The 20,553-nt window shown below is 40.3% G+C and overlaps 1 protein-coding gene across 1 annotated transcript in view; it reads left to right on the forward strand.

Moving 5' to 3' along the window:
* LOC148538322 (dynein axonemal heavy chain 3-like) overlaps positions 1–20,553 on the forward strand; it is a 1,025,530-nt gene that overhangs the window by 193,384 nt on the left and 811,593 nt on the right. The window contains exons 10-11 of the mRNA XM_088455384.1: positions 2,499–2,651; positions 6,311–6,452. Of these exons, the coding sequence (XP_088311510.1) occupies positions 2,499–2,651; positions 6,311–6,452 (295 nt within the window). The remainder of the gene's footprint in view (positions 1–2,498; positions 2,652–6,310; positions 6,453–20,553) is intronic.

Below are 20,553 nucleotides of genomic sequence, written 5' to 3' on the forward strand. Positions count from 1 at the left end.
TCCCCCTCTCCAGGGCACCCCAGGCCCTGGCCAGGTTGATTGTGTAAAAAAAAGAGAAAATTGTGTAAAAATAGCAGTTAACAGATTTATGTCAACATATCTCCAGAAGATTCTGCTTGAAATGACACACTGACAAAATAGTTGTATTTGTATTCATTATGTATGTTCTTGAATCTAGGTATACTTGTCATACACCATTTCTTTGTTGCAAATAACTTAGGTCTCTAAACTAAATAGTAGACTATTTTACTGTATACACAGAGCACAAATATTATTCTTGGAAATCTTGTGGGGTGGAGAATACATGTACTGTAGGTGCTATCATTTGTCAATTAATATCCACAGTTGAATTTCAAAGTTTGGACATCTCTAAAGAAGTTTGGGCACATTTATCAAACTAATAAGCCTGATTTCGACCACTGCTTATCTCAGCAATAAAAAACAACTCACAAGAAGTTAACTGGCCTTGCACAGAGGAAATTAAAACTCTAATTTGGGATTTCAGTTCTACTGTTCAGTGCTAAAAGAATATATAAAATCATTTTCATACTGTATGCTGTGAGCAGGTACTCTAAATTACTATATGGCCACAACATTAGATATATTTTATCGATAACAAACAGTAAATTAAGTGTTTTTTTTAATTAGTTTATTGTTAAAGCTGACCACATACTACAGTCATAAAAAATTTATTCTGCAACACTGTAAAATTCAGTTTTTCAAAATTTGTTTACAGTGACGGAAATTTTTAGATACATTTTGAATTATTTAGCTCCAGGCATAAAATAAATTACATTTTAAGTAGTTTGGATACGACTAGTTATAGGCTGTTGGTAGAGAGACCTATGCTATAAATGTTTTAAATAGCATTAAGATTTCAGCACTTAAAGTTATTATGTTTCCTTTTTTTCACATATAATGGAACTCCAACTGCCTAAAATTCATACAGGTTAGAATTATTTTACAAGGTTATTTTTTATTGACAATTTTCATACCTAAAGGGAAATTATTTTAAAATACAATTGATCTAATATAAAAATAAAGTTTGTAATAGCATTTATAAATACCGATAGCTACTAAATTAAAGGAAGCAGCAACAAAAAGTGTTGGCCATCAGAGCTTTGGTTCTATATCTCATAGGGACTGATTCCAAGGTGGACGCTAATGCATGCAAGACAGCAATTTCTTTTGGATTTGCTGGTGCAAAAATATAAAAATATGCAAATGCTAGTCTCAGACTTCTCTTTTGTACTTACGAGCAGCAGACATGGCAAGTCGAGGCCCACTTTCACTGTTCGTAGACATAGCAAATCTACGTGTGGACTCAAACACTCCACTATTGGTGCATCACCACAATGACCATTAATGCGACATCCTATGGCTGGCGCAATATCTCCCTCTGAACTTCCTTTAATAATGGTCTCTGTAGCTGCAGCTCTGCATCTGAGAACACAGCTGCAGTCACTGACACATACTTGACACTCCCATAACATGCCCATGAGGCGACCTTTTTTGTGTTCACTTCAGGCCACCTCCCAGTCATTGCCTAGGAACATCCATGGCGGTTCAACATCAGCTTTATTACAGCAACTCCAACATTGATCTCTGCATACATTCAGTGGTAGGCATACTTCACAACGGTCTCTCTGACTTTTTGTTCATGCGCAGTAGCAAATAATTGCTCAACTGCATAAACATGGACACTGCGTCTGCCTCAAAAGTTGCCCATAGCCACCTTACAACTGTCCTAAACACTATTAAAATAACTCAAGAGTAGAAAATGTCTGAAGGACAGCTTTCACCGATGTCAGAAGATGGTTAAGTGTTTTTTCTAGATTCTTATTCTAATTTTTTTTTGTTTCAATTGCAGCAGGATCTGTGTTTATATATATATATATAGACTGTAGAGAAGGTAGCACGCACTTCATACAAGGCTTGTTGGCTGCTGGGGTGTTGGGGTGTCTACCCAAAAAAGTGGAATCCAAGAACCCCACCAATTAGATAAATTGAAAAAAAGGGGCACTCACCAGGCTTAAAAAGAAGTTATTCAGGTTTTACCCTAATAATAGCATGGCTCGACGTTTCGGTCACAATACATGACCTTCTTCAAGAAGCACAACATAAGTACACAAAAGGAAACAGCAACTACCAGGTAGGATCCAGAGATAGAACTTACCTTGACACAACAGCCTCTTATACCCTGATGCTAATGAGTGAATTGCCTGAGGCACACAGCTGACCACCTCCCATGAGACTGACATGGGAGAGATGTTAGCCAAAAGCTACTTTAGACGCTTGCAATAAGTTTTTGCATTTTGTTTTTCTGACTCAAAGTTCCCTTTACTGAACAATGTGGCAGTATTTGATCGGTTTTCCACTTGCACAACCTAACTGACACACACAGAATTCAAGGCAAATTAAAAAAAAGTTAGAAGGTGCTAAAGATTTCAATGATGTTGTGAAGGTATTATATATTTTTACCAACTTTGTAATTTTAGGTGGAGAGAGTAATGAAGTTGTCTCTTCATGAAGTTATGAATCGGTCTATTATAGCACATGATGAATCTCCAAGAAAAGAATGGGTCCTTCACTGGCCTGGGCAAGTTGTATTAGCATCAAGTATGGTCCATTGGACAATGGAAGTTACAAAGGTGATCTTTTTCTTACTATTTACATTTAATAATAGACACATACTGTATTCGGCAAAGTTCTCATTAAACCAAATTTATCTTGAAATATGTATATATATATATATATATATATATATATATACGTGTACATGGGGTATGAGGCAGCACTCAATCCTATGCAAAACAACATGGTACAGGCTTTAACCTTAACCTGGGTATACATACAGAGATGGTATTCACCGAGTGCCCAACGGTCCATTTCAACTGTTGGCAGTTCCTCTCAGGGGCCAGGTCCGTTTTGCATCCGATGAATACCACCTCTGTAAGTATACCCATGATGCATATATGTGAATAAAGCTTCCTCATTGATTCAGGTGAGTGCTGGCGGCTCTGTCTTATAATATATATATATATATATATATATATATATACTGTATATTATATATATATATATATATATATATTTATCCAGGTTGGGTCTCCCATGTCCAAAATGCTTGAGGCCAGGGGTATTTTGGATATCTGAATATTCTGTATTTTGGAATATTGCAGAAAATAATGAAATATCTTGGGAATGGGCCCCAAATCTAATCACAGAATGCATGTATGTGTTATATACACCTTATACACACAGTCTGTAGGTAATTTTATACAATATCTTCAATAATTTTGTGGCTCAAACAAAGTATGCGTACACACATGAAATTCATTTATCATATACACCTTATACACACAGACTGAAGGTAATTTTATACAATAGTTTTAATAATTTTGTGCCTTAAACAAAGTTTGTGTACACTGAACCAACAAAAAGCAAAGGTTTTGCTATTTTAGTCATGCTACAAAAATTCTGTATTTCGGAATATTTGGATATGGGAGACTCAACCTGTATATATTTACTCCGAGGCGGCACTCAGAGACTTCCAAACAATGAACCCAATGTGTGGGTGTTTATTATGTAGTCGACACTTTGGGGACTGTATCCCCTTCCTCAGGACAACAATATATATATATATATATATATATATATATATATACACATATATAGTTTAGTCGTTTAGTAAGCCTTTGGTTCTGTAATAAATTTATTTCTTATGTCATATATTGCAGTCCATTAAATCATATTCGTTTGTAACATTTAGATTGTACTATGTGTTTACAATGTTTTAAACTGAAAAGATCATTTGTGGCAATGTTGTTTTGTAAAAATATTTTTCAGGTAAAACTATTAGAATAACTGTATGTCTGGGTATACAGAAATGTTGACACAATTATTGGATATGGTTCACATGGAAATTGTAAAACAAAGTAAGGCATCAAAATAGACTAAAAAAAGAACATGAGGCACGATAGTATTGTAACAATTGGTTTCTACTTTGACCTGATAAGGTTCTTTTAATATTGAGTAATCCAATACATGTGCGCTGAAGTGTGGACATTTATAGCGTTAGTTGTCAATTAACATACAACTCAACATATTGTAAAAAAATATTTCCCATAACCTTTGACAAAAAAATATGTTATTAAAGAAAAGAAGTTAGAGGTTTTACACAGTGCTTGTCTGCAAATGCAGTTATGCACATCAAAATTCTTTTGGCTATTAACCTCCAGAAAGGTTATTCAATAGGTTTTTACCCATGAGTAACTGAACTGTTACAGTGTGTTGAGAATTGCAAAAATACAGTACTTTAAATTCCAGCCTAGGGCAAACAGTATGTCTATAGTCTACACCAATGTTGATGTTTTATTTATTCCATGTATATCTTTATCAATTTGAAAAGCTCATATGATAAATAATTTAACAGCATTAAAATAAGAAGTAGACTCATGAGTCAGAGTAACAGACTCTTGTCCTTAAAGGACATAACTAGTTAATACTACCACTACAAGTAGATAAGAATGCTTGCTGGTAATATTCAGAACTCTAAGGAGCTACTGGACCATTAATTAACTTATGTGAACTTTGGGCCTGATTCAGACCCACTCGCGAGCGGCTATCTGCTCGCAAGTGGGTCGATGTTATGGACTGAGCATGCGCACAATGGAGGGAGCTCCGTCGTGCGCATGCGCCAGACGCGACGAGCGAAGGAAAGTCCTTCGCTCGTTGTGTCCGATCAAAGGGGGCGTGCTGTCAATGTTGATTGACAGCACGCCCCCTTTGGTGGGCGTGCCGGGGGCGTGCCTCCCTGACGGGGGCGTTCCCACGGGAACGCCTCCCGTCAGAAGCCGGCCCACTGACATCACTAGTGATGTCAGTGGGAGTGATTTTGGCTCTGATAGAGCCAAAATCACTCCGGAGCTTGCAGTTGAAAACCTCAACCGCAGGCTCCGGCTCGCAAATTCGATGGTCGCAATGGTCTCGACCATCGCGACCATCACAATGCACGCTCGTATAGCCTGTGGGTGGTGACCCACAGCTATACGAGCGTCCAGGAGGACGCTCCATGAAAATGGAGCCCGGCCCTCATTCAGAGCGTGCGCTCTGCTCAGAGCGTACGGCTCTGAATGAGGGCCTTTGTTAGAAGTAGGGATAACTTTGTATTCATAATAAATAACTCAGGTTTTTGGCTATGAAAACCCTTTCACTTATGTGCTCTTCTAAGGAACCCTAAACCTAACCCTCCCCCCGCGGCTGTCCGCGCCCGGCTACCTTCGATTGGTAAGCCGGGTGTCGGGCTCCCGGCGTAGGGAAAATGACAGGTGTCGGGATTTCGATACATGTCATTTAACCCTTGCCGGGATTATACAGTCAGGGAGCCGGCGGTCGGGATTCTGTCCATCAGCTTCCCGACTGTTTCCCGGCAATAATGTTGAAAATACAAATAAGGTTAGTGGGGGAAAAAACAGTAAATAAATACTGTAAGTCCAATGAGAAAACATCTCTTGGGAAGCTGATAAAGGATAGACAAGCAAACTAAAGTAAATATGCTGAGTTCTCCCACAAAATGTAGGACACCACTCATGCATCAGAGCAGGGACGATTTAAGAGAAGAGGGGGCCCATGTGCAGCCTCCATGCGGGCTCCCTCCGCTTTGTGGGGTGGAGCTAGGTCTTTTCTGTTAGGCATCATGTAGCCAATACTTGTCCAGCAGGGCAGGAGGAGACAGCGTGGATGAGCTCAGTCAGTCAATCAGTGCTGGGCATGTGCCGGCAGCTAAAGCCGGAACTATGAAGCAGGAGCAGTGCTGTAGACTGGCCGCACTACCCTTACTGCTGCTGTCGGCTTTCCAGTTCAGGTAGTGGTGCCGAAGAGCTACTCCTGTGCCAAGAAGCAGAGCTGCATAGATAATTTTTTACATTTTGGTTATGGAAGGGGTGTGGCCACACCAATCCAGTTTGGCCACTCCCCCCAGTACCTGGGCCCATCAAAGCACTTGACGACCCTGACTGTAGTGAATTCATGGTCGTTAAATATTTATGTCATACAATATTTAAACCAACACATGAAGTAAACACCACTGTAAAATCATTGCTGGCTTGTACAGTACTATCTTTTGTATTTTTCTGCATATACTACTATAGCAATAGTTTATGTCCTCCAGAACACAAATGTAATACTGTATTGCATACATTGCACACCACTTTTTTCAACAACAGATTCCATTATTCAGATTATTATATGCAGTAAATTCTTCTATCACAGTATTTTAATTATATCTTTGATTTGTACATCTTTGCAGGCTTTTGTGAAAAAAGGGGGACTGCAAAGCTTTTTGACAAAATGCAGCCAGCAAATTGAAGATATTGTCAATCTTGTGAGAGGAAGGTTAACAAAAATGGAACGTATTACTCTAGGTGCTCTGATTACCATTGATGTCCATGGTACGTTCTGTATATTGTAAAGACATGTTCTGTAGCAAGCAGAGGTACAACAACCTGAATCAGATCACCAAAATATCAGCAGAGATAAGGGTACAGGCATGGATATAATGGGTGCAAGGGGTGTCATTGCAATTGGGCCTAGAGGCTTAGTGGACCCCAGACCCAGATTATATAGTTGTCTTCCAAGTTCTCAAAATTTCCTGCTAGGAAATGTGATCTGGCCCTTTGCTTGGGCCTGAAAAGGAGCCTAATCAGTGGCGATCTCTGTCTCACCCTCTACGTAAAGTTCCCTACTGATATGATCCATGTCACGCTCACAGACACAGCTAAGCTATTCAGTAAGCTCAGCACTGTCGGAGAGTAGGTTTCTCTTTGTTTACAGCCTTTGTGAAGCTGGGGGGTGGGAATTGAGCTCCAAGATTAGGATTGTCCCAGAAAGGAACAGTCTGTCTAAATGAAGAAGATATCAACTCAAAATGAAATGTCCTGCATTTGAGAGTATACCCTCAGGTAGAAGCTGGTTGGTCCACGCCCCTCGTCTGGCATAATGTGAACTGAAGGCACTGAGTAGCATAATGTGTACTGGCAGTACTATAATGTGACATATTGTGACCTGGGCAGAATACAATGTGGCATAATTAAAACTGCTGCCACTGTGTGGTATAATGTGAACTAAGGTACATCTATGGGGCATAAAATGAACTAGGGCACTATTATGGGGCATAAAATGAACTATGGCACTATTACTGTATGGTGCATAAAATGAACTAGACCAATATTTATAGGGCATAATATGAACAACCATTGTGAAGAGAGGTGTCTCTCTAGAAGCATTGGGGAGGGTACCTTTCAAAATGTTGCTGTGTGGACCACAATGTTCTGGATCTGCCTATTTTTGTGATTATGTTACTATGGACAGGGCTGCATTTGACAGGGTTAGTGTTCTGATCTGAGTAGAGGAAATTAAGTTAGAAGTACAGAATTGTATTTATACGATCAGCACAGAATAAGGGTCAAACTAACGCAAAAACATTGGATCAAGCCTCTATATGAAAAAAAGTTGATACATTGAACTTCATAACATTGGAGTCCTCAAGCTAAGAGGTTGAAACCAAAGTTATATCTTCCAAATTACTGTCTCACCATATCCTATGGCCCTACAGTAGATTACACCTAGTGTAATAAGAGTCAAACTTTAAGCTAAATATTTGCCTCATTCTGGACATGAATTTTGCTTCTCAGGCAGATTTTAAAATGAAGTGTTTGACACAGGAATCCAGCTATTATTTTTGGTATGCTTGAACTTCTTCCTTGCTGGTCATGTTCAGTATAATGCCATACCACATTTATCTCTGCAAATGGAGAAATATCCTATAACAGTAGTTGTCATACTGTGACCAGGTGTTCTCCAGGACACCATTGTTCCTCATCAAATGTTCAGTACAAAGCACATGCTGATGTGGACTTTGGAAATTACATACTGTATGTCATTTCTGGGGTATTAAATCTGTGGGAAAGTGTTCTCCAGAGTTAATTGGGATACAGACATACTGTACACAACTAAGGTGGAGATATTGCAAATGTTGATGAGAGATAAAGTATAGAAGTTGGCCATACCAACTAATCAGCTTCTGTAATTTTACAGGCTGTGCTAGAAAAATGGCAGTTGGAAGATTATTGGTTGCTATCAGCAACATCTCCACTTTTTCTCTCTCATAGATTTGAAAAAATCTCACTCTCATAGCAACCAATCAGATTCTAGTTATTAACTTCTAGAAGGTGCTAAATAAATGTTAAGTAGAATATAATTGTTTGCTATGGGCAACATCTCCACTTCTAAAAACCCACACTTTAGAAAATATACCTCTCAGTCTTAAACTGACATTTGCACATATAAAACCCTGACAAATTGCAATAGCCAGAGCCAGAGGTGGCTACTGAAAGGCCCCTACATGTACTTGAGAATACTTTTATCTTTGACTTCTTTATGAAATTGAGATTCATCTTGGATGATATTAGATTTTGTTTCTAATGAAATAGGAATGTATTAATAATGTTATTATTATATGCTCACAATATATTTTACTGAGAAAACAACTTTACAATCAACAATACAGGGCACAAATGTGATACATTACAATATGAATTATACACTGCAACAGAATCGGCCCTAGGAATTGGCAAACTAGGCAAATGCCTAGGGGCATGCATTCCAAGCTAGGGCCAGCTCAGCTTGATTGACACTGGGCAACGGCGGGACTGAGATTGATGGACAGCGCATCTGCTATTGTTGTCCTACCATGATAGAAGCTCTCAGCTCAGCTCTGATCGGGCTGCAGCTCATACAGCCGGCATCAGCGGGCGCAGGGAGCAGAGACTGTGGGGGCTGCGGGCAGTCACAAAAATGCCCAATGGAGGGCTGCTGAGCACGTCCAGCCACAGCAGCTCCTCCTCCTATTGGTCTTTACGAAGTCCAGCAGGCTGGGCCTGTCTGCAGGGAGACTTACAGGGGGGTTGGGGCGCCAATGCTCTTGCTGACACAGGGCACCAAAATGTCTAGTTTCAGCTATGATGAGGGGTGATGGATGCTGCTGGCTGCTGCTGTGATCTGTACTGCTGGTTGATGGGTGCTGTGCTGGGAGAGGGGTGCTGGGTCACAGGCGGAACTAGCGACGGTGCTAGGGTGCACCACCCAAAATCTTGCCTAGGGCATCAAACTGATGATACTGTAATTTCTTCTATGTCTGCATAAAAACTTTACATGTTTAATGTTTCTTGCTTTACTGTATGTACTGCTCCTGCCACTGATAAGCAGGAAGATGATCATATCTTAGGGCCTGATTCTGAGTTGAGAATAAAACAAGTAACTGGGTACCTGGACAAAGCATGTTGCAATGGAATGGATGCAAATACATACATCTTTTTGCATGCAGGGTAAATACTGACTGACATCGCATGTAGCCCACAAATGCCGGACAACTTTATATTTACACTGCAAGTTACATTTCAGTTTGCGTAGATCTCACTCATATTTAAATATCTCTGCACATGTTAAATCTGCCTCACCAGCAGTGTAACATGAATTTACCAAGGTGTACAGTTACTTGATCTTTCATGCCTTATTCCCAACTAAGGGGTATATTTATTAAAGTGAGAGTTTTTTTGAAGTGGAGATGTTGCCCATAGCAACCAATCAGATTCTAGCTATTATCTACTAGAAAGTGCTAGTTAAATGTAAAGTAGAATCTGATTGGTTGCTATGGGCAACACCTTCACTTCTGAAAACTCTCACTTTAGTAAATAAACCCCTAAGAATCAGGTCCTTAAACAATAAACAGTAAACAATAAAGTGGTCAGTGATATCAAAAGGAACATGCACAATAACAAGTGGCATCAGCACTATTTACTAAGCCTTGGATGGAGATAAAGTGAACAGAGATAAGGTACCAGCCAATCAGCTCCTAACTGTCATGTCACAGGCTGTGATTAAAAAATGACAGTTAGGAGTTGGTTGGCTTGCACCTTATCTCTGTTCACTTTATCTCCATCCAAGGCTTAGTAAATAGACCCCTTAGTGCTGATGCCACTTGTTATTGTGCATGTTCCTTTTGATACCACTGACCACTTTATTGTTTACTTTTTGAAGCTAGCTTTCAAATAATCACCATCATGCCAACTACTGCAGGTGTCAGTGGTTAAGTGGGTCATGTGGCAGCTAGATTTAGACAGTCAGGACTCAGGGGCAACAAAATAAAAAAAAATGTTACAACTGTAGATTGGCAGTTTTGGAATAGAAGCCCATACTGACTATCTCCCAGCTAGGCTCCACATACTCTATAAGCATGTAGAATACTGACACCAATTGAAAGGTAATGAGTACCTGGATTAAAGTTGTGACTAACCTTCCATGCAGCAAAACGTCCCTATTATGTGATCTTTTCTCTCCGTCAAGTCATAGAAGGTAAAACTAGTCATAATGTTAAACCAAACTTAAAGGATGAGGATACTGGGCCTGATTCACTATGGAACGCAACTGCGAATGCAATAACGATTACACACGCAGTTCAACTGCAATAGTATGCTAATCGATTGTGTTTGCAATACCCTCACAGCACTACACAAGGACGCCCACTTTACCTTACACACATCTGTAATGTTTAGCAAGACTGCAAAACCAGCGGTACAATCGAGTAGCATCGCAGCCTCACGCACACTTGCACAAGCTCTGACCTTACTCAGAAATTGGTAACTTTGTTGCACGCTGTCAGGCCTCAGGGTGCGTAGGGCATTGCCGTGGATAATTTATGCAACGGCTTTGAAACGCACTGGCACGCCTGCATTTCGCCGAGACCCCCACGCCACCACCCACAAACGGCACTTCCTGTCAATCACTCTGTGATGGGTCTGTGTAGTCACTGCAGTCCCGACAGAAGTGGCCGTTTTGCGCACTGTGGTGTATACGCATGTGCAGAACGCACCAATCGGCTGATTGTGTGCATATTAGCAACTGCGTTCCTTGCTGAATGAAGCCTACTGTCAATAGGCAGGATGAATTTATTTATTTATTAACAGATTCTTATGGTGCCCACACACATACCGACTTGCTCCCAATCAGCCGATGTACACGACTTCCCCATAACTCTCTCTGAACTCTCCCCAGGCAGTCGTGGTCACGATTTGGAGTTAAAAATGTCCAATCTGACTAAAGATCTATCTTGCAGCCAATGCATTGTATCCCAGATTGGCTAATCTGCCCTACAGCACGGCAGATCTGAAGAAGCGAGGTACGACGAGTGGGGACGCGCATCGGCATCGTGATCAAGACTATAAACTCACAATTTGGCCATTTTTTACATGATCTGTCGTCACGATTAGTCGAAATTGGCCAAATTGGATGAAAAGTCGGTATGTGTGTGGGCACCTTTATATAGCGCAGTGTATTCCATTGCGCTTTAGAATGGTAAGCATTAATAGAACAAAACTGGGTAATAACAGACAGATATATAGGTAGGAGGAAGGCCCTGCTCGCAAGCTTACAATCTATATTACTATCATATTCATTATTACAAGTTCCTAAAGAATGGTATTTCTCAGCAGATCCAACAACATCTAGTTGGGATTAGGAAAAAAAATTTTATTCTGTGAGAATAATCTAAATATTTTTGTCTTCCCAATGGGATTTCTAGAGGTATTTATATTAACATGTACTTAACTTTGATATTATCAAGGACCTTTTATAATCATTTTACCACAACTAACCAGATGATCACAGAGACATCACTTACATTTGCGATGTTAAATTTACAATCAATATTAAAAAAAAACAAAAACATATTAAAGATTAGTCATTTATTTTGAGGAATGAATGTAGATGAGGATATTTTTTGGAGCAACTACTGGTGGAGTTTGCGGTGACATGGTTCCTTGTTATTGGCACAGTGAGCAGGTTTAAGGGGAGACTGTGCTCCTGAATTAGATATTACTGCTGCAGCAGTTGCACAATGTGAATCCAACCAGCTCCTATACAAGGTAATCCACTCCTTAGCATATGCTGCTAAATTGATGAATTAACTATTCAATGGAAGTACTAGCTTTATTCTTTTGATCACATACTTAGTTTTGTTTTATTATGTTGGAAATGTGTGTACAGGTGGTGGTTTTAGCAGAGTTAAATATACACACCATTGCAAGATGGCCCAAGAACCAGTCCAGTGTAGCTTAAGCAGGCAGTGTAGTTTGTTATACAAGCAATAGTACCACTGTGCCCACTATTACACTGGTAGAGGAAGAGCATGAAGCAGAGCTTATACTGTAGCTGCACAGGGTTTAGGTAGATCACCAGCGGGTGACTGTCTCAAGTATGCAGTAGCAGTGCGGGTGCTGGACAGCGGTCAATGCAGGTGAAAGGTTGCAGGTCTCTGGAACTAAGGATGGTCGTCTGTCTCCCACTGCTATATGTCACTCATACACAGTAAGGAAGATGGCACCGCGCATGTGCAGTAACGCTTGCACATGTGTGGTCTGATGATCGGGCATGTGCAGTAGCGTGGCTGGTTCCCAAACCTGGAAGTGAAGTAATTGCATTACTGTAACACATAGTAGGAAAGAGATCCTATCAGATCCCCTGTCCCTAGATGTGAAGTTTATTCCATGGACTGAGATAAAGTGGATGGAGATAAAGTACCAAACCAACCAGCTCCTAAATGTCACTTTACAGACTGTGTTTGAAAAATGACAGTTAGGAGCTGATTGGATATTACTTTGGAGTCTATGTACTAAGCCTTGGAGAGAGATAAAGTGGATGGAGATAAACTACCAACCAAACTGCTCCTCACTGTAATTTTTCAAACAAAGCCTGTAAAGTGACAGTTTGCAGCTGATTGGTTGGTACTTTATCTCTCTCCACTTTATCTCTCTGCAAGGCTTAGTACATAGACCCACTTTATCTCTGTCTAAGGCTTAGTACATAGATCCCAACATTTCTTATTGCTGCAATAAGTGGCAATAGAAAATTATAATTATCATGACCAAGTCCCAATAATGAGTAAATGTGAGACCAGAGTAAGAATTGTATATGTGAAGGTGTTCAGTATTATGTTTCATTTAATAACATTCTTGGGTATTTTAAGGACGTTTTTCAAAGTTTTAAAAGAGCATATAAGCCATAGTTAGGAAATGTCCCACATTAAACGGCATCAAGGTGTCATTACCTGAGAAAGAAATTAGCTGGAATTTCACAGCTAATGTCGGATACATCATTTTGTCATTTACTTAATGATGATCATCTGTCACTTCTAAATCTGCGGAGATAAAAATGGGTTACCGTGCTCGGTGTTGAGCATAGTTTAATTAATGATAGTGTCACAGATTCTGTGGAGTAGTTAACTTAATTTTAATGGTTTTCTGATTTTGTATTTGTTAAGATTACATTTTTATAGATGTTATGCAAACCAATTGCATACTGCAGTGTCAAGAAATGATGCATTGGAAATTTTCTCTGTGAAATGACTGAAAATTTCAAAATTGTCCTAAGCAATTTTTATTAATATTATTTTCATGCCTGAATCTGTTTAATATACTACACTAACATTTTTCCTACATAATTCTGAATATGTGCATTTTACTGTTGTATATTTGAATGATATACTGTACAAGCCAGGATTTATGATAAGGACAAATGCAGGGACATGCTTATTTAATCGTCCTGGAACATCTTGGGGCTGTTTCTGAGTTATATACACTGCCAATGTTGGACGCAGTTGATCAATTTTTTTCTTCTGCACATGCTTGCAATTGATGCACATGGGAGACACGTGGGAGAAATGTTTTTGAAAAACTGTTGGGCATTCCTGGGTTGCGACAGGGAGGTAGCTAAGCGGTCGCACGGAGATGATCCGTCTTATGGATGTGTTATGGGAGTGATGCTCATAGTGGTTGAGTACAGGGACGCAGAGTTAGATAGATAATCTGCACCTGCCATGGTGCAAGTTTCATTGGTGCATCCAGAGGCATAACTAGGTATTTGAAGGTCCAATAGCAAAAGTTTTGTAAGGGCCCCTAAGTACCACCCAATTGTGAAAAATGTATATAACACATGTAACTTTGACAAGGAAAATGGGCCCCCTCAGCTCTGAGCCCCAAAGCAGCTGCACCCTTTACACCTACACAAATACACATATGCTTTTAGGTCACTTTTAAATTATGTTTTACATGTTATAAGGAGCAAAATGGATAACAATATCTTCATAAAATGCAGACTTCTAAAAAACAAGGTAGGCTACACTTTGTGTGAGTAACGCATAAAAAAATTGTAATATTGACGTTGAAATGTGACAAGTGCAAAAATGGAAAACTGGGCCTACCCCCAGCAGTGAAAAGATTAAGCAAAAGTTGTACTCTCAACTCTACTCATTGTAAGATTAAAAATCAATTAACTTACTTTACATAACAAACTAGACAAAAAGTCTCTAATTGATGAAAGAATATTGTCACTGATTTCATCATCCTCTGGGCTTTATCCGTGCAATTTTAATGTGAGCCAACAAGAATCCCCTCTCAAAGAAAAGGTAAGTCATATAATAGTAATAAAGTTGTTTTAAAAGCCCTTAAATAAATTAGGGGAATGTCAGGTTGGAAAAAAAAGTGGAAGGTGGTATTGTTCCTATCCATTGGGTTCAGTAAAAAAGTACATCCAAGAGTACGTCCTTAAGAAAAATCATAACATCCAAACAAATGATATATCTTGAATTGGACTCAATACTGAATCTGACTGGAGTTGGTTAATGGTTGGTACCTTCATCATATCATTCAGTCCCACAATATTATTCCACTTCAAGAAGATAAAAATAATAAATAATTTACAAGACATGATGCTGCTGCTGTACTTAGGCAGAATGTACTGGTATTCATAGCTGTCTCTGGAAATATTTTGCATATGCTGGAGCAAACTTAGATTCCACAGCAGTACCAGCACACTAGTTCTAAAACTCATTAGAATAGCAGAATAAATAATTTAAGAAGATTAGTAGTAAAGTAAATGAAAGAAGAATGATATCCTGATTGTACAAGCGACAGTCTGAACACCATAATCTTGTGGAATTATATAATACAAAGAGTTAACATCCATTGTTACCAGTGGCCAATCTTACCTAGGGGCTGCGAGGCTGCAGCCCCCCCAGTAAAATCCTCTGGTGTTCAGTGAGCCAGTGCAGTCCGTGACTGCACTGGCTTCACTGTGACTAGAGGTGGTTTCCTATTGGAAGCGCCACCTGCCAGTCACGCTGAAGACAGGCAACCAGGGGAAGGTGTCTCATGCCAGTCCAGGCTGTGATCATCAGAGAGCTGCTCTGTCTATCGGGCAGCCCTACAGAGCTTCTCGGGGCTGCAAACAATGTCGCCCCGAGAAGCTGGTGTTAGGCATGTGCATGCGCAGGTCCCGATGCCTGCCATATTCATTGAGCTGGCGCCAGGACCCAGGCCAGCAGCGGCAGCCCCCTTCAGGTAATAGGACAAACAGTACTGGGTAATTGTGTAATGGACTGTACAGTTTTCAAAACAACTGTCTATCTTTTATATAACTTTAAATCTTAGAAACACAGAGTCAGATAAATAAAATCTATATATTAAGCAATGGGTTGAAAAAGGAAATTTCTGGCTGAAATAATAGGTCTACCTGGTGTAAAAGGTTCTATGACCTTTGGGAAATGTATACAAATTCAGGGATACGGGGTGTTCTTAGGCAAGAAAAACACTGGTGCACTATTCTATCCATCAGAGCTAGTGTAGAGCTTAAATATATCTTATTACTGAGAGTTTTCATAGGATGAAAATAAATCCTTAGTGTCTGCTAATTTGCTTCTTATCTCACTGTCCTACTCATGCATATTCTGAATAACTACCATGCCACCCTAATCCACTGGATGCATTACAATCAAATCATATTTTCTAAGGCTGATGGGGCCTTGTGTTCAAATAGCTGAGGTTATTTTTTATCTAATAGACTGGTGGCATGAAAGATCCTTAAGTACATCCTAATCTAGAATTCTTGAGAATGTTTAAATTCTGGCATTTTAGTTGGAGGATCACAAGTCCTGGACTTGTTAAGCATCTCATTATTAGAATGGACTTTGATACTGTGACTTTATGATTGTACCACCCATTGAAAAGAGTCAAATCTTACTGTTAGCAAAAAAAAGTATAATCCTCTAAGCAAAACAGGCATCTCTGTGTGACAGGGGATAATCAGATAATTTACGTATTATGGGGGGAATTCATTTAGCTGCAGTAAATTACCGTGGCTAAATGATCCCCCGGGGGTTATTCAATTGTCCCCAATAGCCGGCACTAACTGTGAGTTTTATTCACCTGCCCAGAGGCAGGCAAAACAAAATCCTGGATAAGTACTGTTTTTTGGCATCGGTGATTGCGAAAATACATGGATCTGGGACCTTATTCACCCGAAATCGGGAAATTGTGTGGTGAAAACGGTGGGTAATTGAATTGCCTGGAAAATTGCGGTAAGGTCCCGTTTTTACAATACGAAAAATTATCATGCGCAATTGCATTCCCCTCGTGTCTGGTTTGAGAGTGGAAAATGTACATATACCTATATTGTATATATATATATGCATATACTGCAGAAAGTGAATATATCATATAACACAAAGATTGACGTGTACAAAAAAGTTTTGTTTATTTTTTGTCATGAAACTACTACCCATGTTTTACAAGAAATAACACACCCCTTTACTGTGAAATATGAGGAATAAACAATTCACTTTGGGGTTCTACTGTATGACCATAAACTCAACCTATGACCCTGACATTTCATGCTCACATGACTTGTGATCTTTCTCATATCCATATATATATATTTACTTTACGGTGTGTACTATCCCCTTTATTATATTTAATATTCATATTAAACAGAATGTATTTCTATTGGTAAAGGTAGCCCAAATTGCAGATCTTTCTTGCATGACTTTTTGCTGTCTAATCTGGGAGATTTTATGTCATCTTGTTTTACACAATTTTATTTTATCATCTATGCAATCTGTCAATTTCATGAAACTGAATTTCCCTTTTCCTTTTCCAAATGGATTTCCTTATGCTTGTCATTTGTGTCAGCACATCCTTTCTACTCCAGGCATTTTCAGACTTTCTTTGAAATGTTTATAGTCATTTAATGTATTTTTTTTTCTTTTGGACTAAACCTGCTCAATGCCTTCAAAACATGACTTGGTGCAATAAAATATATAATTGACCAAATGTTTAAACAGCTGTATGTTAAAGCTAGATGTACAAGTCTCTGGAAACCTTTGCATACGTTTTATTGGGCCATATGAGATTACCAACAGCTTGGCAATGATAAATATGTTTCCTGGCTTACATTTTATTTCAAGTGAAAATCTAAAATGTTTCAGAGCTAGAAACTGAGTGTTTATAGCATGCACACAAATCTGTAGCATTAACAATCCCATAAACACTTGCACATCTAGTATCGTGCAGGGAGAAAACATGTTTTAATGGAAAAATTGAAACAAAATGAGTGAATCCTAACTTTAAATCTTGGGATTAGTGCTCTCCTAGCTCTCGGGCTGTGGTTATTAAACTCACGAATCATTGCTTAGCATCAACATTTATCGTAGAGCAGGAACATGTTCAGTAAACTGCTCCTTCAATGAGCAGCAATAAAATGTGGGATACAATATTGGTTGTGTAATGCACACAGTAAAATGAAACCTTCTTTGTGCTTGCAAGCATGTTCCTGTTCATATGACTTCTGCCTGGAATCTATCGCTTTTGCTATATGGGCCTGATTCAGCAGTGAATGTATATGCACTGCTGAACTCAGATTCCCTATTTTTGGATCTGCGCATGTGCAGAACGAGTCCTGCGTGATCGCATGCAGGCCTGGCATATGTCTCTGCCTGATTGACAGGCAGAGGCGTTTACAGGGCAGTGCGGGGGTGGGGACAGCCTATGTTCCCGGAAACGGGGGCATGTCACCCCCATTTTACAGGAGTGGCAAGGCCAGGACCTTTGTCCATGGATGTAGATTCCTGGCTTTGGAAGATGGACAGCCTATGTAAGTTGAGGCTTACTCAGCTGGCCGCCACCATCCAACATCACATCTACCAGATGGTCAGGATGATGATCCCAGGCTGCAACCTCGGTCACAGCACTGGGATCGTAGATGCTTGTGTGCAGCTTTGCAGTTCTGTCCTCTGCTAAATTACCCCCTATATCTGTCATTCATAACTCAGGAGAGTCCTGCCCTTTATACCCCCTACTTATTAAAACATAAAATGGAGTTTTCATCACATATGCTTGTGATCATATGCCATAACTTGATCCAGAGACAGATTAGCATGTTGGGCATGGGGGACACAGTGCCCTTGACCTCCCTCTCTCAGGGTATCCACACCTGTCTGGATCACACAATGGCTCACCGAAAAAATTCCCAGTGGACCAGATGACAAGTGGTGTCCAGTGGTCCAGAGGAATGGGGTGGCATCTCCTGTCTTAAATGCCCCAGACCCCAGAAGGCCACCTGGATGAGTCAACAGGTTTCTCGAAGAATGTCCTGTGGACAGCTAAGAACTTTTTGTTTTAAATGAAAAATGTTATGTTTTGAGAAAAGAAAATGCTACGTTCCAACAAAGAACACAAAAACCTCATCCTAACTGTAAAGTATGGCGGTGACAGTATAATGACTTGTTACTGATCTGCTGCCCTGGGAGCTGGATGGCTTGCCACCATAGATGGAACTATGTATTCTGTATTATATCAGCAAATTCTTCAAGAACATCTCGGAACAACTGTCAGTGAAGTAAAGTTGAACTGAAGCTAAACAAAAGGTGGGTCTTGCAGAAAGTCAATGACACTAAACACACTAGTCAGTATATAAATAATTGTATTGTGAAGCGGTTCCAGCGCTTCCTGTTATCTAAAAAACAATAAATACCAAAAAGAAGAGACTTATATTAGATCACAGGAAGCACAAGAACCAGTTCACAATACAATTATCCTTTTGAGGGGCTTTGTTGAAAGCTCCTGCTGTTTCTGGCTGCACAGGGAACGTAGCACCAGCCACTTACATTTGTATCCCAAGTACATAAGTAATGCTTAGAGCAGAAAAAATGTAATGTTTTGGTGTGTTGGTATCAAAATCCATACCTTACTCCAATAACATCTATAAGTTGAAACAGTCCCGAAAGGAAGAATGGGTCACAATGTCTCCATGCAGATGTTTGAAACTGATCAATAATTATGGACACTATGCATATTGTACAGGCTAATCTAGAGCCAATGACCAGCATCTGCACATTGAGGCCACCACTGATTATTTTTCAGAATAGACATTTTTTCTATTCTATCATTGTCAAGGCTATATGCGACAAATACCTCCGAATACAAGCAATTCCAGCCCTGGGCTGAGCAGTTTGGGGCAGGTTAATGCGATGGCAGGAGAACCCCATGCTTTGTGTCCCCCTGCAATGGCAGGTTCAGTCCGGTACTGGTTATAGAAAATTAGGGGGAACCCCACACCAATCTTCCCTCTATTTTTACATACCAGCCCAAGCTTAGAGGACTGGGGCTGGTTATGGTTGTGGGGCAAGACACCACAATTTTTTTTGTACTTTAACACTTTCATTGCTTTTACACCTAAGAAGCCTGCAGTCAAAATCATACTGATCTGTGCAGTGCTTCTCCCAAACTATGGTTTGGGCTGGTTTGCTGACATTTTACTTTTGGTTTTTGGTCAGTTGTAAAAACAACCTTTAGTAAATCTGTGGATCCTGGGCCTGAATCATCATGGATCGCAACTGCAACAGTGTACGCAGATCAATTGATGTGCATACAAGAGTTAGCATTGAGATTGCTTTGCGATCACTCAAGCAGAATAAAAGTCATTGCAGAGTGAGTGACAGGCTATGAGCGTTTGGGGGAGTGGTCGGAGAAAAGCAGGTGTGGCTGTCCGTTTGAATGCCATTTCCTGGGCGTGCATAAATTAGTCACTGAGATGGCATACAAAGCTTGAGTACTCACTGTGGGCCTGATTCAGAGCCGGCCGCTCTGTAAGAACGCTCGCTATGAATCAGAGCATTTTTCTTTTTTTTGGAGCAGCCTCCAAGCTGCTCGCATAGCTGTGGGTGACCACCCACAGCTATTGCGAGTGGCCAGGAAGATGGTCGCGATGGTCAGGACCATCACGACCATAGGACTTGCGACAAGACCCTTGTGGTAGGGTCTCGTGGCCGCAAGCCCCAGAGAGCTTACGCCGGAAGCTCTCCCACTGACTTCACCAGTGATGTCAGTGGGGCCGCCCACAAATGACAGGCATTCGCTTGGGAACGCCTCCATTTGTGAAGCCACCCCCCCGCCACACCTACAAAACGGGGCGAGCTGTTGATCAACATCGACAGCCGCCCCTTTTGTAGTGAGCCACGGAGCGAGTGCTTTTTGCGCTCGCTCCAGGGCTCGCGCGTGCGCACTGGGCCACCATCGACCCGCTTGCGAGAGCTATGCGCTTGCGAGCGGGTCTGAATCAGGCCCTGTGTTCAACAAGACTTGCAGTTTCTGCACCAAGTCAGACTTG

This window comes from Taudactylus pleione, unplaced genomic scaffold (assembly GCF_031769625.1).
Source record: "Taudactylus pleione unplaced genomic scaffold, aTauple2 ptg000040l, whole genome shotgun sequence".
Taxonomy (NCBI): Eukaryota; Metazoa; Chordata; class Amphibia; order Anura; family Myobatrachidae; genus Taudactylus; species Taudactylus pleione.